Source organism: Oncorhynchus tshawytscha, linkage group LG02 (genome assembly GCF_018296145.1).
Source record: "Oncorhynchus tshawytscha isolate Ot180627B linkage group LG02, Otsh_v2.0, whole genome shotgun sequence".
NCBI classification, from domain to species: domain Eukaryota; kingdom Metazoa; phylum Chordata; class Actinopteri; order Salmoniformes; family Salmonidae; genus Oncorhynchus; species Oncorhynchus tshawytscha.
In genome coordinates, this window is record NC_056430.1 from 46,973,892 (window position 1) to 46,997,256 (window position 23,365).

General features: G+C 40.6%; 1 protein-coding gene across 1 annotated transcript; it reads left to right on the top strand.

The window, feature by feature from the left end:
• The first annotated feature begins 1,395 nt into the window (after positions 1 to 1,395).
• LOC112214655 (retinol dehydrogenase 12-like) lies at positions 1,396 to 22,741 on the top strand. The gene is made up of 6 exons (XM_024373567.2): positions 1,396 to 1,726; positions 5,599 to 5,838; positions 6,542 to 6,631; positions 15,464 to 15,652; positions 16,045 to 16,154; positions 21,797 to 22,741. The coding sequence occupies exons 1-6, from the start codon at positions 1,564 to 1,566 to the stop codon at positions 21,974 to 21,976; spliced, it is 972 nt and encodes a 323-aa protein (XP_024229335.1). The 5' UTR covers positions 1,396 to 1,563; the 3' UTR covers positions 21,977 to 22,741.
• The last annotated feature ends 624 nt before the right edge of the window (positions 22,742 to 23,365 follow it).

The following is a 23,365-nucleotide window of genomic DNA, read 5'->3' on the forward strand; positions in this document are numbered from 1 at the left end:
CATTGATGGGACAGCAGTGGAGAAGGTGGAAAGTTTTAAGTTCCTTGGCGTACACATCACGGACAAACTGAAATGGTCCACCCACACAGACAGTGTGGTGAAGAAGGCGCAACAGCGCCTCTTCAACCCCAGGAGGCTTAAGAAATTTGTCTTGTCACCTAAAACCCTCACAAACTTTTACAGATGCATAATTGAGAGCATCCTGTTGGGCTGAATAACTTGCCCTCCAGAACACCTACAGCACCCGATGTCACAAGAAGGCCAAAAAGATCATCAAGGACAACAACCACCAGAGCCACTGCCTGTTCACCCCGCTACCATCCAGAAGGCAAGGACAGTACAGGTGCATCAAAGCTAGGACCGAGAGACTGAAAAATAGCTTCTATCTCAAGGCCATCAGACTGTTAACTTCTTGCGGATTAGTGGGACGCTAGCGCTAAATAAATGATAACATTTAAGATGGAGAATCGATATTGTCTTTACCAGAGAAAAATATCAAAGAACGCGCTCTCATTCACGCGCTTGGAAACACTACAGCCAAAATGGGAGCCACCTAGAAAAACTACAATTTCTTGCTCATTTTTTCAAAAACCAGCCTGAAACTCTTTCTAAATACTGTTGACATCTAGTGGAAGCCCTCGGAACAGCAATCGGGCGCGATTTCACCCTATTAGAAAATTGCCAGCCATTGAAATCAGTGGTAGGATTTGTTTTAAAATGGGGGGTGGGGGGGGTGGTTTGTCCTTGGGGTTTTGCCTGCCATTTCAGTTCTGTTATACTCAGACATTATTTTAACAGTTTTCGAAACTTTAGAGTGTTTTCTATCCAGATCTACCAATTATATGCATATCCTAGCTTCTGGGCCTGAATAGCAGGCAGTTTACTTTGGGCACGATTTTCATCCGGATGTCAAAATTACCGCCCCCTATCCCAAAGAAGTTAAACAGTAATCACTAATACAGAGAGGCTGCTGCCTACATACAGACTTGAAATCATTGGCCACTTTAATAAATGGATCACTAGTCACTTGAATAATGTTTACATATCTTGCATTACTCATCCCATATGTATATACTGTATTTTAAACCATATATTACATCTTACCTATGCCGCTCAGTCATTGCTCATCCATATATTTATATGTATATATTCTTATTCCATCCCTTACCTAGATTTGTGTGTATTAGGTAGTTGTTGTGGAATTGTTAGATTACTTGTTAGATATTGCTGCACTGTCGGAACTAGAAGCACAAGCATTCCGCTACACTGGCAGTAACATCTGCTAACCATGTGTATGTGACCAATAACATTTGATTTGATATGATTTGATTTAAAGAGCAGGTTTTCCCAATGTTGTGTACACTCAGTGGCAACATCGACTTTGGGGAAAACTTCAAGGTGTTGACTTGAATTGTTCCTTGTGGATACTGGCAAATAGCCCTCAGAAAGGAGGCGGGTCGTAAATCTGACAATAAAAATAAATCTGCTTCAACCTGACTGACAATTGCGAAGTTGTATCCAGATACATTTTCGTTCTGCATTTGGGGCTCGGTGGATTTTAAAATGTATTTGGTTTGGACTGATGTTTTCTCTCACCCGTTGTGGGCGGTATCGACGGTGATTTTGGGACTTGTCTTGCGATCACAGCGGAGAGGGTCGTGGGATCCGCGCGCCTGTCTGGTGCAACTGAAGGGCAAGACAGCCATAGTTACTGGAGCTAACACAGGTAACTGTTTTGTATGGTGCCACTTGGCATGGGCTATATACTTGTTTTGCTTGGATAGGCTTATCCAGTCAATTTGATTCAATAATTATATTTATCCACCAAGTGCACAGACAAAAACTCTTAACCAAATGGTAATACAACAAAATCTAAAGACTATTTCAATCATAATTGGTAAAACCCACTGGGCACAGACGTCAATTCAGCATCTATATTCACTTTGGTTCAATTTCATCTAAAGGATGTGGAAACAACTATGATTTAACCAGTGTTTGTCCAGTGGGGAAATACCTCTTGACATGACGCATTTCCCTCACTTTTCACCCTCCAGCCCGCACTCAAAATGTCTCAAATAGATTTCGGATTTTAGTTAATGGCATGCTTTTGGAATCTCGCTTTTGAAGAAAGTGAGAGTTCTCCTGTATGTCCACATGTTTTTGTCCGTGAGAGAGGGTTTCCATTCATTTTAAACTCTACTGACAGTTTTGCATTTTATCTAATGTGCCCACTCTGGAATTGACACGCGCGCTCTAGCCAGCACGGCGCAGATATGCGCACATACAGCCTACATTTATGAGATTATTATGGACAAAAGTGCGAGATAATTTTTTATTTGTCAAATGGCAGCCAAGCATCGATTATCATGTCACCAGAAAAATACCCTTGATATTTATTGGAAAAAAAGCATCAAGCTCCTTGCTATAATGGCACATTATTTTGTGAGAAAACCATCAGTAGAGTTGAAAATGCGATGGAAACCGATTTAACTTGTCTTTTTTATTCGGTTCATGGGAATTAGTATTTTTATGTTCACTACGTCATCTCGCACAGCCTTTCGTCTGCAACGAATCAATTTGATGGAAACAAGTCTCTAGTGGGAAAATGTGCATATTGTTTTTATGCGGGTTTTAGAATATTCAGCATGGAAATCTGTCACCAATTGGATGGAAATGTAGCTATAGACACAAAAAGATCCCACCTTGTCTAGCATATTTTGTTTTGTCGACATTTGTAACGATTACCAAGTTTCCCGACACATTTGCTGTTTCCATCAGGCCTGTCATTACATGTTTTATTCAACATGTACTTTACTTTGGTTATAAACCAGGTTTCCATCCAACCTTTATGCAAGTAAAGTACACTGCTAAACAAATGTCACAATAGGCCTGATGGAAACATCACATTTAAAGGTAAACTTTTCAAAATGTTGACAAAACAAAATATTTCAAAAGGTGGGATCTTTTTGTGTTTTGTGATGATGCGAACACATCCTCATTTGAACATTGCCCCTTATTTAAATTGTATTTGTGAGTGTTTATTTCTATGTATATTTTATTCCAGGAACCTGCTTAACTTACATTATTCATATCAGAGTTGAAAATCAAATAAAAGCTATTTAACTTGTATTTTTTATTAGATAAATGGGAATTTAACCACAAAAGTTATTTTTTAATGTGCACTTTGTCATCACGCACAGCCTTTTGTCCACAACAAGTCAATTTGATGGAAACATCTCTGGTGGTAAAATGCGCATATTACAGATAAATGCAGATTTGAGAATATTTGCATTAAAATCTGTCATCAATTGGATGGAAGCCAAGCTATAGACAAACACTTGGAACAATAGCTGTGCATGTCAGTTAGCTCAGAACTCAGAAGTGCCAAGTTTCATGTGAAGGAAACTGTCACGAGGTGGAAACGTGACAGGTTATTTGTAACTAGGATGAGCATGCATAGTGAAGTGAAGACCAAACAGAAGGACTAGTTTCAGCATTTAATAAATAATAGGGCATGGTTTACAAGTTCACCTTTTCAGCAGTGGCCTTTCTCACTGGGCCAGGAATATTTATAAACCATGCAATTTCAAATGACAAACAATCAAAGTAACTTTTCATGGAGCCCAAAATCCCTGGCGGCACCTCTGCCAGTGAGTGTCGAATTTGGTCAACAAAAAAATGTAATTGCTCATTTGTTACGTGAGGCTTATTTGATCAAACAGACATTTCATAATGGTTAGGTTGTTAAGAATGCACTGATATAAGTGGATGCACTTGGAATTACGGAAACTTATATATCGGACAATAACGGAGTTGTGCCTGTTGCCATAAAGATAGATGTATGACTCATCATGGATATAGCCCATTTTAACATGGATATTGCCATTGAGGGCTTCCACCATTTTAAAAGTAGTCAACTGGGTGGGGAGCCTACGAGTTGGGAGCAATCAGACAATAAAGAAGAGGAAAATCTACTACGTTAAAATGGCGCTGCCCATGCAGTCACAGACACTATAATGACACGGATACAAAGATGAGACCTCTATCTATCTCTGGCCTGTTCACACACGTATATGCCCTGTCATTGGCTAGAATGGCCCCACCTGATCTCGCCTCCCTTCTATCTTTGAGGACTTGTATTCCCATTAAATTGACTATTTTGTCAATATAATAGACAATCTTTGCTTAAATACAATTCAGCAAACATACAATTAACCGATGAGATTGCTTGGAGAGTTAACAAGTCAATCAGTCACACCTGTTACAAAACTCCTGTCTTTTACAGCTTTTGCACACAGACAGAAATGTCAGTCAGACAAGCAGGCGGGCACACCACAGGAGGTTGGTGGCACCTAATTGGAGAAACGGGCTCGTGTTAATGACTGAAGCGGAATCAGTGGAATGGTATCAAATAATCAAACACATGGTTTCCAGGTGTTTGATGCCATTCCATTAGCTCCATTTCGGACATTATTATAAGCTGTTCTAGCCTCCTGTGGCATACACACAAGCAGTTCCCTGTTTGATTGTAGTCTGAGCAAATGCTCTTGAACTTTGTTTTGTCCTGCTGAGTGTCTTTATCACTAACGTCAACTCACTCACTTTTGTTCATCGCCTTGGTCCGTACAATTGACCTTATTTTAGCGCCAAGAAAATGTCAGACTTCCAGATCAACTGTAATGTCAATACCATTGTAAAGCACAATTTCTCCCCTTTCATGCCGAGACCGCCACGCTGCCCGTTTCTGCATGATTCAAGAAGGCAGTGAGCTCCGTTGTTGTCTTTAAAAAAATGGCGGGTGGGAAAGCGAAACTAATGTGTGGGAGTGAGAAGGAGAGATGTTCTGTGGTAAAACAGCTTTTTTTCACTCGATCTGTCCCAACTTATCACCTCCAAAATGTAAATAAAACACAATAAAAAGTTTATATAATGTGTCATTACATACCTATTTGAAGGTTTGTGTCGAATTTGGAATCAGGTTTTTAGGGCAGTGCTAAAGTGATCTTCAGAAGTAAACAGCGGCTTTCAGAGTCATGATCGCTTGCAGTGATGACACAAAGAATTACTTGGTATCCCCCTTACCCCCGTCACAGTCCATTTCTTATTTTTAAACAATAAGAGAAGTGCTACACCTGGTGGAGAGAGATTGTAAGACAGAAATAGTTGCTTTATGCGTCCGGTACATTACGGCATGAACGTCACGATGTAACAAAGGGTCAGTTTTTTCAACCTTTCTCCAATACTATAGAGCCATTACCATGTCGATCAACACTTGAATAGAAACCTAGTTCACACCCCAGATTTTGAAGTCAACACAGTCCCAATAGTTTTCTTTGTAGCCTCGTTTGAATGTCACGGTTGCGCACATTTGTACAGAATGGGGTGAGTTTACGTTAACCCTGTTAACCTCCCTCCCTCCCTCTACTCCCCTATCCCATTTTCTCATTCCCTTTCCCCCGTCTTTCTGTTTCTCGTTCTCTTTTTCTACCACTCCCACTCTTTCCCTCTCTTATTCTACTTCTTCTTTCTCTCTCATTGTCTACCTAACTCCTTTCCTCTTACACCCCACCCCCACTACCTCACCTATCACACTCTCAGGGATAGGGAAGTTCATTGCCCTTGACTTTGCCCTGCGCGGGGCTCGTGTTATCATGGCGTGCCGGAGCGAGGCTCGCGGTAGCGTCGCCCTGCATGAGATCCGTAAGCGGAGTGGGAATGCGGACGTGCACCTGCGTCTGGTGGACACCTCGTCCCTGTCGTCGGTGAGGGCGTTCGCAGAGGGCGTCCTGCGAGAGGAGAAGGAGCTCCACATACTGGTCAACAACGCCGGGGCTTCAGGTGGGCATCGGATCCAGATTAGCCTGGAATACACACTTAGGTTGGAATCCACACTTAATATCGTTCACAATTTATTACTGTTCCAGTGAAGGAGCTCTCTCCACATCCTGGTCGACAATGCCAGGGCTTCAGGTGGACATTGGTTCCAGCGTCAGTTATAGCCTGAAATCCACACTGAATATCGCTACATTTTCAATATTCACCTGAAGCAGAACCGTCATGAAAAGGAGCGATATTCACTCTGGATTCCAGGCTAAGATGCAGGTAACCATGGGTGGACATCAACAGCCGTCACACTAGTGTGATCAACTAGGTTTGAATCAAGAGTGTCTGTCTACACGCCATAAGACTGAAGACTGGGCATGAGGAGAGTTAATGCAAGTCTTTAGGTCTTGGGTAAGATTACCAAAGCACGGTTGTCATTTCGAGTCAGTACCCAATAAGAATGTCCATGAGATGAACAGCTTTGCTTGATTGATAATAACGATGGTAACATGCCGTTCCACCCAATTACAATTTGGCTTACAAATTCCCATTTATTATCTATGTCTGTTTGCGACATGCACATCCTTTTGTGCCCAAAGTAAAATGCATTCACAGCATTTCTTATCATATATTTTAGTAATGCTTTCTGTATTTAAAATACATATTTTCAAACATGTATGGGTGTGCCTTGGTTTGGTTATGTTGTGTCTGCACACAGGCTTGCCTAGACATATCACCTCAGATGGGCTAGAGGTGTCCTTCGCTACCAACCATGTGGGCCCTTTCCTGCTCACCAACTTGCTTCTGGGTAAGATACAACATATCCCACTAATACCTCACCCTGATGTAATGCTGGAGCTCTGTGTGCAACTACTGCAGTGTTACACAGGCCACGGCTATAGGCTTATTATACAAAATATGTTCCTATACACTCTTAGACAAAAGTGTTTCTCAAAGGGTTCTTCTGCTGTCCCCATCGGAGATCCCTTTTGGGTTCCATGTACAGTGCCTATCAGGTTTCAGGTAAGACCCAAGTGCAGACTGCTGAAGTAACAATGTTTATTGCAACAACAGGGGCAGGCAAACGACGGGTCGAGGCAGGCAGGGGTCGATAATCCAAAGTAGTGGGGCCAAGGTACAGGGTGGCAGGCAGGCCCAGGGTCAGGTCAGGCAGAGGTTGGAATTCTAGAGTAGGGGCAAAGGCACCGGACGGCAGACAGGCTCAGAGTCAGGACAGGCAAGGGTCAAAACCAGAAGGATGAGGAAAAAGCGAGACAGAGGAAAAGCAGGTGCTGAGACAAACCGCTGGTTGACTTGAACAAACAAGGTCAACTGGCACAGACAGACAGAAAACACAGGTCTAAATACCCAGGGGATAAGTGGGGAAGATGAGCGACATCTGGAGGGGGGTGGAGACAAGTACAAGGACAGGTAAAACAGATCAGGGCGTGACAGTGCCATGAAAAAGTATTTGCCCCCTTTCTGTGTTTTATCAATTTTGTTGTGGAAATTTCCTGTATTTACCAAATCATGAGAGCAAACCACACACAGGTCAGAGTTATTACAAAGTCCATCTTTAATTATATGAGCTCCATCACAACCCTGTGACTCTCAGATCAATTCAGTGTCTATAAATGAATTCTCTGAGAGTCCCTTACACATTGCAACTGAGATCCTTTATAGCAAAGACACACATAGCCAGACAGCATTGGCCACCATTTATCATTCAGCTTTGTCTCCTAAACTATGTTCTTTTCTCAAACTCAGAACCCTAAACAAATCCTCATATCAACAGGCATATATCACATCCACCCTATCTTGACAAGATCACAGAGACACATTGACTGGCACACAGACATTGTGGAGCCAAGAGATACACACTTGACCTCTCCCCTCTCTCCGGCCCAAGTAACTTAGTCCTGACAGAGAACAGATAACTGCAAACCCGGCCACAGTATTATACAAAAATAAACATTCTGATGAGAAGTAACTTACAAACATATGATGAATATAAAATATCTTACCTATGTTACCAACTAATTCTGATTATTCCCCAACAATTTTTGAATATTTTTGATACTGAATGTTATCAGATCTTCAACCAAAATCTAACATTAGATAAAGGGAACCTGAGTGAACAAATAACACAACAATTACGTACTTATTTCATAAACAAAGTTATGCAACACCCAATGACCCTGTGTGAAAAAGTAATTGCCCTCTTATACTCAATAACTGGTTGTGCCACCTTTAGCTGCAATGACTCCAACCAAACAGTTCTTGGAGTTGTTAATCAGTCTCTCACATCACTGTGGAGGAATTTTCTCCCACTCTTGCATGCAGAATTGCTTTATTTCAAGTCCTGCCACATCTCAATTGGGATTAGGTCTGATCTTTGCTTACTGTCAAGCATGGTGGTGGTAGTGTGACAGTTTGGGGATTTTCATATATATATATTTTATTGAACTTTTATTTAACTAGGCAAGTCAGTTAAGAACAAATTCTTATTTACAATGATGGCCTACCCCAGCGACGCTGGGACAATTGTGCGCCGCCCTATGTGACTCCCAATCACAGTCGGATGTGATAAAGCCTGGATTTGAACCAGGGACTGTAGTGACACCTCTTGAACTGCAATGCAGTGTCTTAGACCACTATGCCACTCAGGATGCTTTGTTGCCTCAGGACCCAGGACTTGTCTTAATAGAAGGAACCATGAATTCTGCTCTGTATCAAAGAATTATACAGGAGAATGTCAGGTCATCTGTCTGTGAGCTGAAGCTGAAGCGCAGCTGAGTCATGCAGCAAGACAGTGATCCAAAACACACAATCAAGTCTACATGAACATTGTTCTGGGACATGGTAAAGTCCATGGAGAATAAGAGCACCTCCTCCCAGCTGCCCACTGCTCTGAGGCTAGGAAACACTGTCACCACCGATAAACCCACTATAATTGAGCATTTCAATAAGCATTTCTCTACGGCTGGCCATGCTTTCCACCTGGCTACCCCTACCCCGGTCAACTGCCAGGCACCCTCCACAGCAACCCGTCAAAGCCCCCACCATTTCTCCTTCACCCAAATCCAGATAGCTGATGTTCTGAAAGAGCTGCAAAATATGGACCCCTACAAATCAGCCGGGCTAGACAATCTGGACCCTCTCTTTCTAAAATTATCTGCCGAAATTGTTGCAACCCCTATAACTAGCCTGTTCAACCTCTCTTTCGTATCGTCTGAGATTCCCAAAGATTGGAAAGCTGCCGCGGTCATCCCCCTCTTTAAAGGGGGTGACACTCTAGACCCAAACTGCTACAGACCTATATCTATCCTACCCTGTCTTTCTAAGGTCTTCAAAAGCCAAGTTAACAAACAGATTACTGACCATTTCGAAACCCACCGTACCTTCTCCGCTATGCAATCTGGTTTCAGAGCTGGTCATGGGTGCACCTCAGCCACGCTCAAGGTCCTAAATGATATCATAACCGCCATCGATAAGAGACAATACTGTGTAGCCGTATTCATAGACCTGGCCAAGGCTTTCGACTCTGTCAATCACCACATTCTTATTGGCAGACTCGACAGCCTTGGTTTCTCAAATGATTGCCTCGTCTGGTTTACCAACTACTTCTCTGATAGAGTTCAGTGTGTCAAATCGGAGGGCCTGTTGTCTGGACCTCTGGCAATCTATATGGGGGTGCCACAGGGTTCAATTTTTGGGCCGACTCTCTTCTCTGTATACATCAATGATGTCGCTCTTGCTGCTGGTGATTCTCTGATCCACCTCTACGCTGACGACACCATTCTGTATACTTCTGGCCCCTCTTTGGACACTGTGTTAACTAACCTCCAGACGAGCTTCAATGCCATACAACTCTCCATTCATTCAATCCCTGCCCACACCTGCCCGCCCGTCCAGCATCACTACTCTGGACGGCTCCGACTTAGAATACGTGGTGTCATGACGTTGCCCTCTTTGGGTACAGCAAGCCCCATCCTCCTCTCCCTGCCTCCCCTTGCATCCTTCAACTAGGCTGCTGTTGTCAGAGAGTGAGGATCTCCTTTTGGCCACACAGTATAGAGATAGAGTGAAGTTTCATAGAGAACAAAGGAATTTCTTCCACCTCACAGAACTTGAGGTCCGAACAACGTTTATGTTCCGGAGAAGGTATAAAAGATCGGTGAAGAATCCAGCTACGAACTGGTCCGTTTGTTACAACTTGGGAAAGCTAATGGGAGACGGTGCAGCCACATTACCATAATGCTGTTTACATAATAGCCTCAGATATGAGGTTTACATCTAATTGTTGTATAAGATGAATGAGTGAGGATGATCCTGTTTGTAAAATTGTGTAATGTGATTTTGGACTGTTTAATGAAGTAAACTCCAATTCCCTTTTGAGTTTAACTAAATCAGAGGACCGCCCATGAGCCCAGTCAGGGTCAGGCATCCTGGGACAGCCCCTTTTCTACAATTCCGAATAAAACCCATCTTTGAGAAATTCTAAGTAGACCATGTTTCTCTCAATCACGGGAGGACAAAGGTTGTAGACCATTGCTAAATCTTTTAACCATACCACGTGGTTAAACTCTTAGACTATCGATACCGACAGAATAAGAACAAGTCTTTGATATGAATTACTAGTCTGCAGCTAGGAATTCGTTATCATTGAACACGAGAACGACAACTGTCGAAATATCCATTCTATATATATATATATATATATATGTATATATATGTATATATATATATATACACTGCTCAAAAAATATTAAGGGAACACTAAAATAACACATCCTAGATCTGAATGAATGAAATATTCTTATTAAATACTTTTTTCTTTACATAGTTGAATGTGCTGACAACAAAATCACACAAAAATTATCAATGGAAATCAAATTTATCAACCCATGGAGGTCTGGATTTGGAGTCACACTCAAAATTAAAGTGGAAAACCACACTACAGGCTGATCCAACTTTGATGTAATGTCCTTAAAACAAGTCAAAATGAGGCTCAGTAGTGTGTGTGGCCTCCACGTGCCTGTATGACCTCCCTACAATGCCTGGGCATGCTCCTGATGAGGTGGCGGATGGTCTCCTGAGGGATCTCCACCCAGACCTGGACTAAAGCATGGATGGAGCGAGACATGATGTCCCTGATGTGCTAAATTGAATTCAGGTCTGGGGAACGGGCGGGCCAGTCCATAGCATCAATGCCTTCCTCTTGCAGGAACTGCTGACACACTCCAGCCACATGAGGTCTAGCTTTGTCTTGCATTAAGAGGAACCCAGGGCCAACCGCACCAGCATATGGTCTCACAAGGGGTCTGAGGATCTCATCTCGGTACCTAATGGCAGTCAGGCTACTTCTGGCGAGCACATGCAGGGCTGTGCGGCCCCCCAAAGAAATGCCACCCCACACCATGACTGACCCACCGCCAAACCGGTCATGCTGGAGGATGTTGCAGGCAGCAGAACGTTCTCCACGGCGTCTCCAGACTCTGTCACGTCTGTCACGTGCTCAGTGTGAACCTGCTTTCATCTGTGAAGAGCACAGGGCGCCAGTGGCAAATTTGCCAATCTTGGTGTTCTCTGGCAAATGCCTAACGTCCTGCACGGTGTTGGGCTGTAAGCACAACCCCTACCTGTGGACGTCGGGCCCTCATACCACCCTCATGGAGTCTGTTTCTGACCGTTTGAGCAGACACATGCACATTTGTGGCCTGCTGGAGGTAATTTTGCAGGGCTCTGGCAGTGCTCCTCCTGCCACTCCTTGCACAAAGGCGGGGGTGGCGGTCCTACTGCTGGGTTGTTGATCTCCTACGGCCTCCTCCACGTCTCCTGATGTACTGGCCTGTCTCCTGGTAGCGCCTCCATGCTCTGGACACTATGCTGACAGACACAGCAAACCTTCTTGCCACAGCTCGCATTGATGTTCCATCCTGGATGAGCTGCACTACCTGAGCCACTTTTGTGGGTTGTAGACTCCGTCTCATGCTACCACTAGAGTGAAAGCACCGCCAGCATTCAAAAGGGACCAAAACATCAGCCAGGAAGCATAGGAACTGAGAAGTGGTCTGTTGTCATCACCAGCAGAACCACTCCTTTTTGGGGGGTGTCTTGCTAATTGCCTATAATTTCCACCTGTTGTCTATTCCATTTGCACAACAGCATGTGAAATTTATTGTCAATCAGTGTTGCTTCCTATGTGGACAGTTTGATTTCACAGAAGTGTGATTGACTTGGAGTTACATTGCGTTGTTTATGTGTTCCCTTTTATTTTTTGAGCAGTGTATATATACAGTGCCTTGCGAAAGTATTCGGCCCCCTTGAACTTTGCGACCTTTTGCCACATTTCAGGCTTCAAACATAAAGATATAAAACTGTATTTTTTTGTGAAGAATCAACAACAAGTGGGACACAATCATGAAGTGGAACGACATTTATTGGATATTTCAAACTTTTTTAACAAATCAAAAACTGAAAAATTGGGCGTGCAAAATTATTCAGCCCCCTTAAGTTAATACTTTGTAGCGCCACCTTTTGCTGCGATTACAGCTGTAAGTCGCTTGGGGTATGTCTCTGTCAGTTTTGCACATCGAGAGACTGAATTTTTTTCCCATTCCTCCTTGCAAAACAGCTCGAGCTCAGTGAGGTTGGATAGAGAGCATTTGTGAACAGCAGTTTTCAGTTCTTTCCACAGATTCTCGATTGGATTCAGGTCTGGACTTTGACTTGGCCATTCTAACACCTGGATATGTTTATTTTTGAACCATTCCATTGTAGATTTTGCTTTATGTTTTGGATCATTGTCTTGTTGGAAGACAAATCTCCATCCCAGTCTCAGGTCTTTTGCAGACCATCAGGTTTTCTTCCAGAATGGTCCTGTATTTGGCTCCATCTATCTTCCCATCAATTTTAACCATCTTCCCTGTCCCTGCTGAAGAAAAGCAGGCCCAAACCATGATGCTGCCACCACCATGTTTGACAGTGGGGATGGTGTGTTCAGGGTGATGAGCTGTGTTGCTTTTACGCCAAACGTAATGTTTTGCATCGTTGCCAAAAAGTTCAATTTTGGTTTCATCTGACCAGAGCACCTTCTTCCACATGTTTGGTGTGTCTCCCAGGTGGCTTATGGCAAACTTTAAACGACACTTTTTATGGATATCTTTAAGAAATGGCTTTCTTCTTGCCACTCTTCCATAAAGGCCAGATTTGTGCAATGTACGACTGATTGTTGTCCTATGGACAGAGTCTCCCACCTCAGCTGTAGATCTCTGCAGTTCATGGGTCTCTTGGCTGCATCTCTGATCAGTCTTCTCCTTGTATGAGCTGAAAGTTTAGAGGGACGGCCAGGTCTTGGTAGATTTGCAGTGGTCTGATACTCCTTCCATTTCAATATTATCGCTTGCACAGTGCTCCTTGGGATGTTTAAAGCTTGGGAAATCTTTTTGTATCCAAATACGGCTTTAAACTTCTTCACAACAGTATCTCGGACCTGCCTGGTGTGTTCCTTGTTCTTCGTGATGCTCTCTGCGCTTTTAACGGACCTCTGAGACTATCACAGTGCAGGTGCATTTATACGGAGACTTGATTACACACAGGTGGATTGTATTTATCATCATTAGTCATTTAGGTCAACATTGGATCATTCAGAGATCCTCACTGAACTTCTGGAGAGAGTTTGCTGCACTGAAAGTAAAGGGGCTGAATAATTTTGCACGCCCAATTTTTCAGTTTTTGATTTGTTAAAAAAGTTTGAAATATCCAATAAATGCCGTTCCACTTCATGATTGTGTCCCACTTGTTGTTGATTCTTCACAAAAAAATACAGTTTTATATCTTTATGTTTGAAGCCTGAAATGTGGCAAAAGGTCGCAAAGTTCAAGGGGGCCGAATACTTTCGCAAGGCACTGTATATATGAGAGAGAGAGAGAGAGATCCGAAACTAACTTTTCAACAAAGATCCCGACGACACACTGAGTGTAAATATGTATATTGATTGCAATTGTTCCCGAATGAGTGAGCGTTCATGTGCAAAGGATTAGCATTTCAATTGTTATAATTATCAACTTTGTAGTGTCTCATCTTAGTCGACCCCCACTTCCCCTTTGTCTAACAAGCCGCCATGCCGGTTTAGCCCACTAGGGCACATTCTCCTATCATTCATTATAACTATCTACTGTTTGTTTATGCATTTCTGTGAATTACTTAGTTAGTAAAAAATAAATGATTTAAAACAATTGATGTATGGATAACTCGTAGTGAAGACTGGGTTTGTGCAGATAACCAACAATTTACAACGTTTGGAATGAGACTAACGTGAGGTAAAGTAAATCATTCATTAATCAGAAGACTATGGATCAGATATGAAAATATCTGAAAGGTTATATTGGGAAATTATAACTTTGTAATCTGAATATTTTCCTTGGTGCCGCGACTTCCTACTTAATTACAGTTACATGATTAATCAGTTTTATCACGTAATACTAATTACAGAGAATCTTTGATAAAAACTAAGTCTTCAATTTAATGATAGTAAAGACATGACAGTGGACAACAACAAATACCTAGGTGTCTGGTTAAACTGTAAACTCTCCTTCCAAACTCACATTAAGCATCTCCAATCCAATATTAAATCTAGAATCGGCTTCCTATTTCGCAACTAAATGTTTTGTTTATTCCATGTGTAACTCTGTGTTGCTGTATGTGTCGAATTGCTATGCTTTATCTTGGCCAGGTCGCAGTTGCAAATGAGAACTTGTTCTCAACTTGCCTACCTGGCTAAATAAAGGTGAAATTTAAAAAATGAACATGGTTAAAAAACAACAAATATGAAGTTGGCATAGTCAATGTCCAGACTTAATTGTTGTTGTGGTAGGACTTGAAACGAGCAGTTCATGCTTGAAAACCCACAAACGTTGTTGAGTTAAAGCAGTTCTGCATGCTAAAGTCCTCCACAGCAATCTGAGAGACTGATTAACAACTGCAGGAAGCATTTGGTTGGAGTCATTGCAGCTAAAGGTGGCACAACCAGTTATTGAGCGTAAAGGGGCAATTACTTTTTCACACAGGGGAATTGGGTGTGGCAGAACTTTGTTCATTAAATCAATAAAAATTGTTGTAATTTTTGTTATTTGTAAACTTTGGTTCCCTTTATCTTATTAGGTTTTGGTTGAAGATCTGTATCAGTATCAAACATATGCAAAAATTGAGAAAATCAGAAAGAGGAAACATACTTTTTCACTGCACTGTAGAACCCTCTGTGGAAAGGGTTCTTCATGGAACTCAAAATGCTTCTACTTGGAACCAAAAAGGTTTTACCTGGAACCAAAAATGTTTATTCAAAGGGTTCTACTATGGGGACAGCCGAATAACCATTTCCGGTTCTACAGTAGATAGCACCTTTTTTCCAAGAGTGTATTCTAGTGCTGTATTTTGTGAGCGTTGTGCATTTGGTACTTTACCTGTTTTATATCTACTCAACCTTACAGTAGGTTACTGTGTGTAACATTGTCCCAGTTATCTCATGTTACATTCCACACTTTACTACTCTTCTCTCATCTCTCCTCCCTCCATCCCCCCCATTCCCCTTTCTCCCTCCTCTTCCTCTCCTTTTCCTCCCCCTCTCCCCTCCATCCAGACCTGCTGAAGCAATCAGCACCGGCACGCATCGTCAACATGTCATCCATGAACCACTGGAAGGGTAAGGTCGACTTCTCGCACTTCAAGGGCAAGAACCTGGGCTACACTATGGACAGTGTGTACAACCACACCAAGCTGCACAACGTCATCTGCACTAACGAGCTGGCGCGAAGGCTAGAGGGAACAGGTGGGTATGAAGGCCTGGGACAGTATTAGTAAAGCATCTCAGAGTAGGAGTGTTTGATGGCATCTGGTTTGGCTATTCGATTATCAAATTCTTGTTTAGAGCACATAGTAGCCATACTTATTTTACAGCTGCTAAAACAACCGTATTAGTAGATGAGTAACATTTTTCAATGAGCATCCTTTCTGAATGGTCTTGAAAGGGGGAATGTGGTGATGTAATGAAATGCACCAAATGTCTTCTTTGGAGCTGCCGGAGATGGAGTTTCCCCATGTGTGTCAGACTTCCCATGAAATCAGATTCCTGGTAAAGGAGGGACATGGATTTCTGGGCTTTTGTGTGGTTTATAATCTCTTCTGTGTGAACGTGCGTGTGTGCGTGTGTGTGTCTCACAGGGGTGACAGCTAACTCCGTCCACCCCGGGTTGGTGATGACAGAAATTATGAGACACTATAACTTCATGGTTCGGTTCCTCTTCAACATGATCGGAATCTTCTTCTTCAAGGTGAACATTTTGAATCATAACACCCTGGTGAAAATCATTCATACAGTACATTGTTTAACACTTTATTTTACCATCCTGTTTCAGCGGGTATTATTAAGTAAGAAACCATTTATGGCACTTATATGTTATTATGTAATAATTATCATTTTATGCAGTAGTTTCCAAATAACAAGTAAATAGTGTACTGTGAAATGAAGTTGCAATCAATATTTTATTTTTGTCTGAACTGAAAGAGCGAAAGGCTGGGATTCATTCAAAGATGCATTTCAGCGGTGCACAAATGACAACACACCTTTGAAAGGCAATCTCCCTGCTTTTTGTGGATATCACATTCATGTGCAATGTGCTTGTCGACATCGCTCCTTTGACTAAATTCCGGGAAAAGTGTGTTTCTGAGACGGTCTGTAGTTGGGAAGAAAATGTGTGAGATATAAAGATTTGTTATTGTTAAGGTCCTGGTCGTAGCATGTATTGGAACAGGATGTGTTAGGTCTCACTTCATTCACAAGGGAACTAAAGAGACTTACTGCACCAGACAACCGACAGTGCGCTTTTTAAAGATCATTTCCAGCTGAGCCAGTTTAACCAATTATATTTTGTACAGATAAGTATAAAGAGGTTGTGGCACTTAACTACTGTATGACTCTTTCAACATGCCACTGAAAAGGTTGAAAGCTGCAATTAATTTTATGTTACCTGAAACTACTGAAGAGTAATTCAAAGCCATTTGCAAACATTGGATGCTTTGCATATACAACTTTGAACCTCTTTGACCATCTGAGGCTCAGTGTTCTTGTTTCAAACACACATTACACCGTCTATAGAGGGATAGTTTACTCAGATTTTCCACTTACCTTTGCTGTAGTTGATTTAAAAAGGCAGTTTTGGGATATTTAGTCTTCTTTCAACACTTAAAGGCATACTCCTTTATATACTTCCCCAGAGTCCGATTAACTCGTGGATAAAAATTGTATGTCTCTGTGTCCAGTATGAAGGAAGCTAGAGGTAGTTTCGTGAGCCAATGCTAATTAGCATTAGCACAATGTCTGGAAAAATAGAGGCCGTTACCATTACAAATGTAGACATAGAGAAAAGCCTGACCCCCGATATAATCTGGGATGCCTTTAAGGCATACATTATGGAATGATAATCTCAATGATAATCTAATATTTGGCTAAATCTAAATCTGGTTAAGTGATTTCTTTTTCATATTTTTTATTTATTTCTATCTTAGAAAAAGACCATAAAAAATCTTTCCAAGATAAAGAAGAAAATCACATTTCTGAATTTAAGCAAGAATACAGTCTTTTTTACTTTTGAAGAGAGCCAACAATTACAGGTCAAACTCCAATAAAGAATATTACTTAATAGCAAATAAACCTGGTAAATATCTTGCAGCTCTCACAAAAATAACAATGTGATTAATGACCATTTTATAAGCTTCTATTAAAATATATTTAAATCCGAATGAAACAGCAGTTGGACGGACTTTATAGCCTTCTTAGACTCAAGAACCGTGAAGCAATTTACAGAAAACAGAGATCGCCCCAAAATAAATATTACATACTGTTAAAACTTTTACCCGGAGAAAAGCACCAGGACTGGTTCGCTTTCCCATAGAATTCTATACAACATTTTGAGACATAGTAGCACCCCTTTTTACACAAATGACAACACATGTCACTCAATTCAGTACTTATAGTTCTAAGTCTCAAACAGTTATTTCAGTTATATTAAAACCAGGAACATCTGGAGAGCCCCCTGATAATTATAGACACAAGTTTAATAAACTGTGACAATTAAATAAAAACAAAGCTAATAAGCAATAGAATGGCAAAAGTCTTACCATACTTGAAAAATATCAATCAGAGGGTTTATTAAACATAAACAATGACAAAAAAAGGTAGGCAAGTTGAGAACAAGTTCTCATTTACATTTGCGACCTGGCTAAGATAAAGCAAAGCAGTTCGACACATACAACAACACAGAGTTAAACATGGAGTAAAACAAACATACAGTCAATAATACAGTAGAAAAATAACTCTATATACAATGTGAGCAAATGAGGTGAGATAAGGGAGGTAAAGGCAAAAAAAAGGCCATGGTGGTGAAGTAAATACAATATAGCAAGTAAAACACTGGAATGGTAGATTTGCAGTGGAAGAATGTGCAAAGTAGAGATAGAAATAAGGAGGTACAAAGGAGAAAAATAAATAAATACAGTAGGGGGAGAGGTAGTTGTTTGGGCTAAATTATAGATGGGCTATGTACAGGTGCAGTAATCTGTGAGCTGCTCTGACAGCTGGTGCTTAAAGCTAGTGAGGGAGATAAGTGTTTCCAGTTTCAGAGATTTTTGTAGTTCGTTCCAGTCATTGGCAGCAGAGAAATGGAAGGAGAGGCGGCCAAAGGAAGAATTGGTTTTGGGGGTGACCAGAGAGATATACCTGCTGGAGCGTGTGCTACAGGTGGGTGCTGCTATGGTGACCAGCGAGCTGAGAAATACAAGAATATGTTTCAGTTTAATACAATATGTTAAAAAAATATATAGCTTTATTAATAATGGATGTTGATCCTGAAAAGGCTTTAGACCATCTTAAATTACCTTTTTTTAATTCAAAACTTCAGAAGCTTTCAACTTTACAGATGAAATAATAAATTTAATTAAAATAATATAGAAATGTCCTAAATCAAAAATATGCACAAATACTACATTATCTGATGAAATTGCTTTAGAAAGGGGCACAAGACAGGGATGTCCCCTCTCCACCCTCCTGTTTGTACCGGCAATTGAACAGCTTGCAGAAGGAATTAGACAGGACCCATAAGTAACAGGTATTGGTAAATATGAATATAAACTAAACTTATTTGCAGATGATCTCCTGATATACCTGACCAATACTGAAAACTCAATGCCCCCTTTGCTAAAAATATTTTCAGAACCCTCTAAAATCCAATTTAAGGGGGAAAAAATGATATTTACAATATGAAAAATAATAACTCAAGCAGTCCTTTAAGTGGACTACAACAAATAAGGATACTTTAATAAGTGACAACAAATATATAAAGATAACTTCATTCCATTACTTAACATATGAAAGCAGATCTAATTAAATTGAACAATCTTCCCATAAATCTTACAGGTAGAATAACCCTCTTCAGAATGGCATGGCTCCCAAAGTGTTTGTATTTATTTTCGGTAATACAAATTACCCCACTGAAGACATTCTTTAAAAAAAAGTATACTCTATCATATCAGACTTTATATGGGCAAATAAAATTAATAGAATTAAAAGGAACGTTTGACATCTTCCTAAGTCTGGTGGTTTTAAATTTCCAGACTTGGAATTGTATCAACTCGCTACCCAAGGCTTTTACTTGCGACAGATACTGTAGTAAAGTGCGCTAAAGAGGAACAAGGGGTACATATTGAAGATGCACATGCTCATCCCCAGAATCTTTTTACGTGTCTATTTTCAAAGGATAAAGCTAAGAACATTCACAACTTCATAGTTAAGAACACTATAACAATATGGAAGAAAAAAAGAAACAATATCACTCCCTAAAAACACAATCCTTGGATAGCTTTTCAGAATTCACTGATAACAGCATAGAAACTGTAAATGACTTGGTAACAGGAAGTAAATGTATTTCCATTATATAATTAAAATCTATGTACATATTTTAAAATGCATGCAACTTAAGCTACATATCACACAATTCCGATTTGAAATCATTTGGACATCAGAGCAACCTTGAGGGAATCTTATTTGAGTCAGAAAATGATGTTCATGTGATAGGTAAGACTTACAAAACCTTGCAAATAGCATATTCAGCTGACAATCTCTTTTAAAATAATTGATGTTGGCACAGGATAGAGGAATGTTGGAGCATAATTAACAAAATGACAGTTAATGAAAATGTACACTTAATCCAGTATAAACTAATGTATATCATTTATTCTACAAGAGACAAAATGAACTAATTCTACAGCACAACAGCAGAGTCATGTCTTAAGTGTAAAACTAACAATTACTCAATAATCCATACTTTCTGGGTTTTCCTAAAAGTTATGGGCGGAGCTAGAAAGTTGGCTGTCAGAAGTATTACAATGTGAACTTACTTTTAATCCGTCTGTCTGCATATTTCAAGACATGTCATATGGGGGTGTAGTGAGAAATGGACTGATGGACTGGTGGATGGACTGATTCTCTTCTCATCTAGAAAGAAATTATACTAAAAACATGGAAATCAATCAATCTCCAATCATTAACGCAATAGGAAAATTTAATTATTTATTATTGAAATAGCATGGGTGACTGAGGAAAGACAAATTGATACAATTTAAGGCCATGTGGCCCACTAAGGATAGGGGTGTGAGCATGCGGGTCTGGGCAGATGAAATGTAGTCGTTGTTTGTGTGCGTCTGTAAGTTGATGTTTGTATCTGGTGTGAATAAAAGAATATAAATGGGTTTTTTTCTACAAAGAAAATAAATAAATACCTTAATATAATTTGGTTTTCTGAGAAGTATTTTAAATACTTTCAAATATTATTTTATTTTTCTGAGACCTGTATTTCAATATTAAAGAAAATAGTTGCCTTTTAGTTGAAACTCTATATAAGCTATATTCCACTACCTTGAGTATTTCAAAAGTTTGTATTTTCAAATAAACTACAAAATACAATTGTTTTCTGCCCTGGTCTGGTGGGGACCCAACAAAACAGCGGCACACCACAGAATGAGATGGAAAAAAACAAATCCACTAAATAAACCAGAAGATCAACTGTAAACGCTACCACATGTTGGTAATGAATACAGCATTTATTTCTGTCTCTTGGTTCACATGAACCGTGACTGTGGAATTTGGACTGTTTTGGCCAACCGTGACAGTGGAATTTGGACTGTTTTGGCTGTATGTGTGTGTGTGCCATCCCACCTTGTAAGAACTGTTGAGTTTGTCCAGAAAGAATTCTTAGGGCTCTATTCAATCTGTATTGCGGAATCGTTACAGATTGCACAATAGAAATGTGAAGGTAATTTCCGATTGCGCTGACATATGCAGCGTTTATCTTGAATGCAGTCTCCGCTAATGCGGGAACATTGAAATGTAATGGAAATCAAGTTGGAATACTAAATTCAGCGATAGATTGAATAGAGATCTTACATCTAAAGACAGAATAAACCAGTGTGAAAAGGAGTAGAGTGTGTGTGTCTGAAAAATTGAATTTCTAGCAGTTTCACAACTCTTTTTCACAGATTTCCCTGAAATCAACAAGGGGAATCTGTCAAAATTCAGAGTTTCCTTGTCAAATTTACAAATTAAGGAAGACTTATTTCCTGGCATATCACCAAAACAAAGCACTGCGCTATTGACTGGCAGTTAGGGTATTTACTAGCAGTGGCTGTCTCTTTTATGCAGAGGTGGTTAGTGTGTGTGTGTGCATGTGTCTTCTTTAGGCCAGGATTCAATCTGATCACCGCTTGATCCGTGTTAAAGTGATTGATATTTCCAACTGCGCTGGCATCTGCAGCAATTAATGTGAATGGAGGAACATTGACTTTAAAATGTGCATAACTGACAGCGCGAACAGATTGAATCCCGGCCCTACTACCTCACCTTCTCCCATCTCTGTCCACACAGTCTTCTGAGGAAGGGGCAGTGAGCACCATCTACTGTGCGGTTGCCATGGAGATGGGGGGAATAACAGGGAAGTACTTTGACAGCGACTGTTCCCTGGGTCTCCCTGCTCCCCTGGCCCGAGACCCCACCCTCGCAGTAAAGGTCTTTGAGTTCTGCGAGAGATTGACATCCAAGTTCTGAGAGAGTGAGAGTTTATCTTCAAGTGTTTTATTCAATAGCAGACAAGTAAAATACAGTGTAAGGTTTTATAATCTATGAAGGATACATATAAAGTTTTTTGTGTTTATTTGTGCGTCTTCAGTATTGTAGTCACCTAACAGCTCAGACACACCAATAATGTTTGCCGTAGGTCATGTGATATTTTCAGCTGACTGTATTTTCCTTCCCTGTGAGTAGGGACCTGCGTTTTGGTTTAATCATCTCATATGACCTGGAATTGTAACCTTTTATTTTAAACCTTTTCCATAAATGAGAAGTAGACCAAAAATGAAAGCAATTGTCAAAGGATGGTGCTGGACCATCTGAGATAAAAAAAAATATATATATAAAAAAATATATTAAAAAAATAAGGGGACAGTTGTCATGTGTTGCTGCCGTGCTATGTTGTTTTCGTCTTAGGTCTCTATGTAGTGTTGTCTCTCGTCGGGATGTGTGTTTTGTCCTATTATATAATTTATTTTTAATCCTAGCCCCTGCAGGAGGCCTTTTGGTAGGCCATCATTGCAAATAAGTATTTGTTCTTAACTGACTTGTCTAGTTAAATAAAATATAAATGGCTAAAATTCAGGTCATGTGATGTGATTAACCAAAAGACAGGGCCCTAACTATGAGGTGTGTGTGTATGTTAATGCGTAGCTGTGTGTGAAGTGGGAATTTTGTCAATAAACTTCGTACCAGCAATGAGTGGTTGTTTCTTCACATTACATAGACGCTGTCATCTAGAGGATGTGGTATGGAAGTGGGAGACATGTCTGGATACACAGCTATTTCACAAGACAAGCAAAGCTTTATTGAAATGATAATTTTCCTTCATTCATATAATTGAAACAAACTGGTCAATTATAGTAGATTGGCAGCTTTGATGTCTCCTTTGGTCTTCTGTCATTTGGCTGAGGAAGAGAAAGCACAAACATGTTACAGCCTCAATACCTTTAAGCACTGTACCTGCTTTGTGTTTTTACCTACAGTAGTACACAGTTGCAGTAGTACCAAGTTTGTACATACGTTGCACACTATACATACACTGAGTGTACATTAGGAACACAAACTGACCGGGTGAAAGCTAGGATCCCATATTGTCACTTGTTAAATCCAGTTCAATCAGTGTAGAAGGGGAGGGGAGGAGACAGATTAAAGAAGGGTTTTTAAGCCTTCTTGAGACATGGATTGTGTATGTCGGACATTCAGAGGGTGAATGGGAAAGACAAAAGATTTAAGTGCCTTTGAACAGGGTATGGTAGTAAGTGCAAGCCGCAACGGTTTGAGTGTGGCAAGAACTGCAAAGCTGCTGGGTTTTTCACACTCAGATTCCTGTGTGTATCAAGAATGTTCCACCAACCAAAGGACATC

What these genes read in the sequence shown, in the direction of transcription:
- LOC112214655 (XM_024373567.2), top strand. Translation starts at nt 1,564, where the DNA reads ATGTATTTGGTTTGGACTGATGTTTTCTCTCACCCGTTGTGGGCGGTA. An exon ending in AGTTACTGGAGCTAACACAG is followed by an intron (nt 1,727 to 5,598) that starts GTAACTGTTTTG and finishes TCACACTCTCAG; the next exon opens with GGATAGGGAAGTTCATTGCC. An exon ending in CAACAACGCCGGGGCTTCAG is followed by an intron (nt 5,839 to 6,541) that starts GTGGGCATCGGA and finishes GTCTGCACACAG; the next exon opens with GCTTGCCTAGACATATCACC.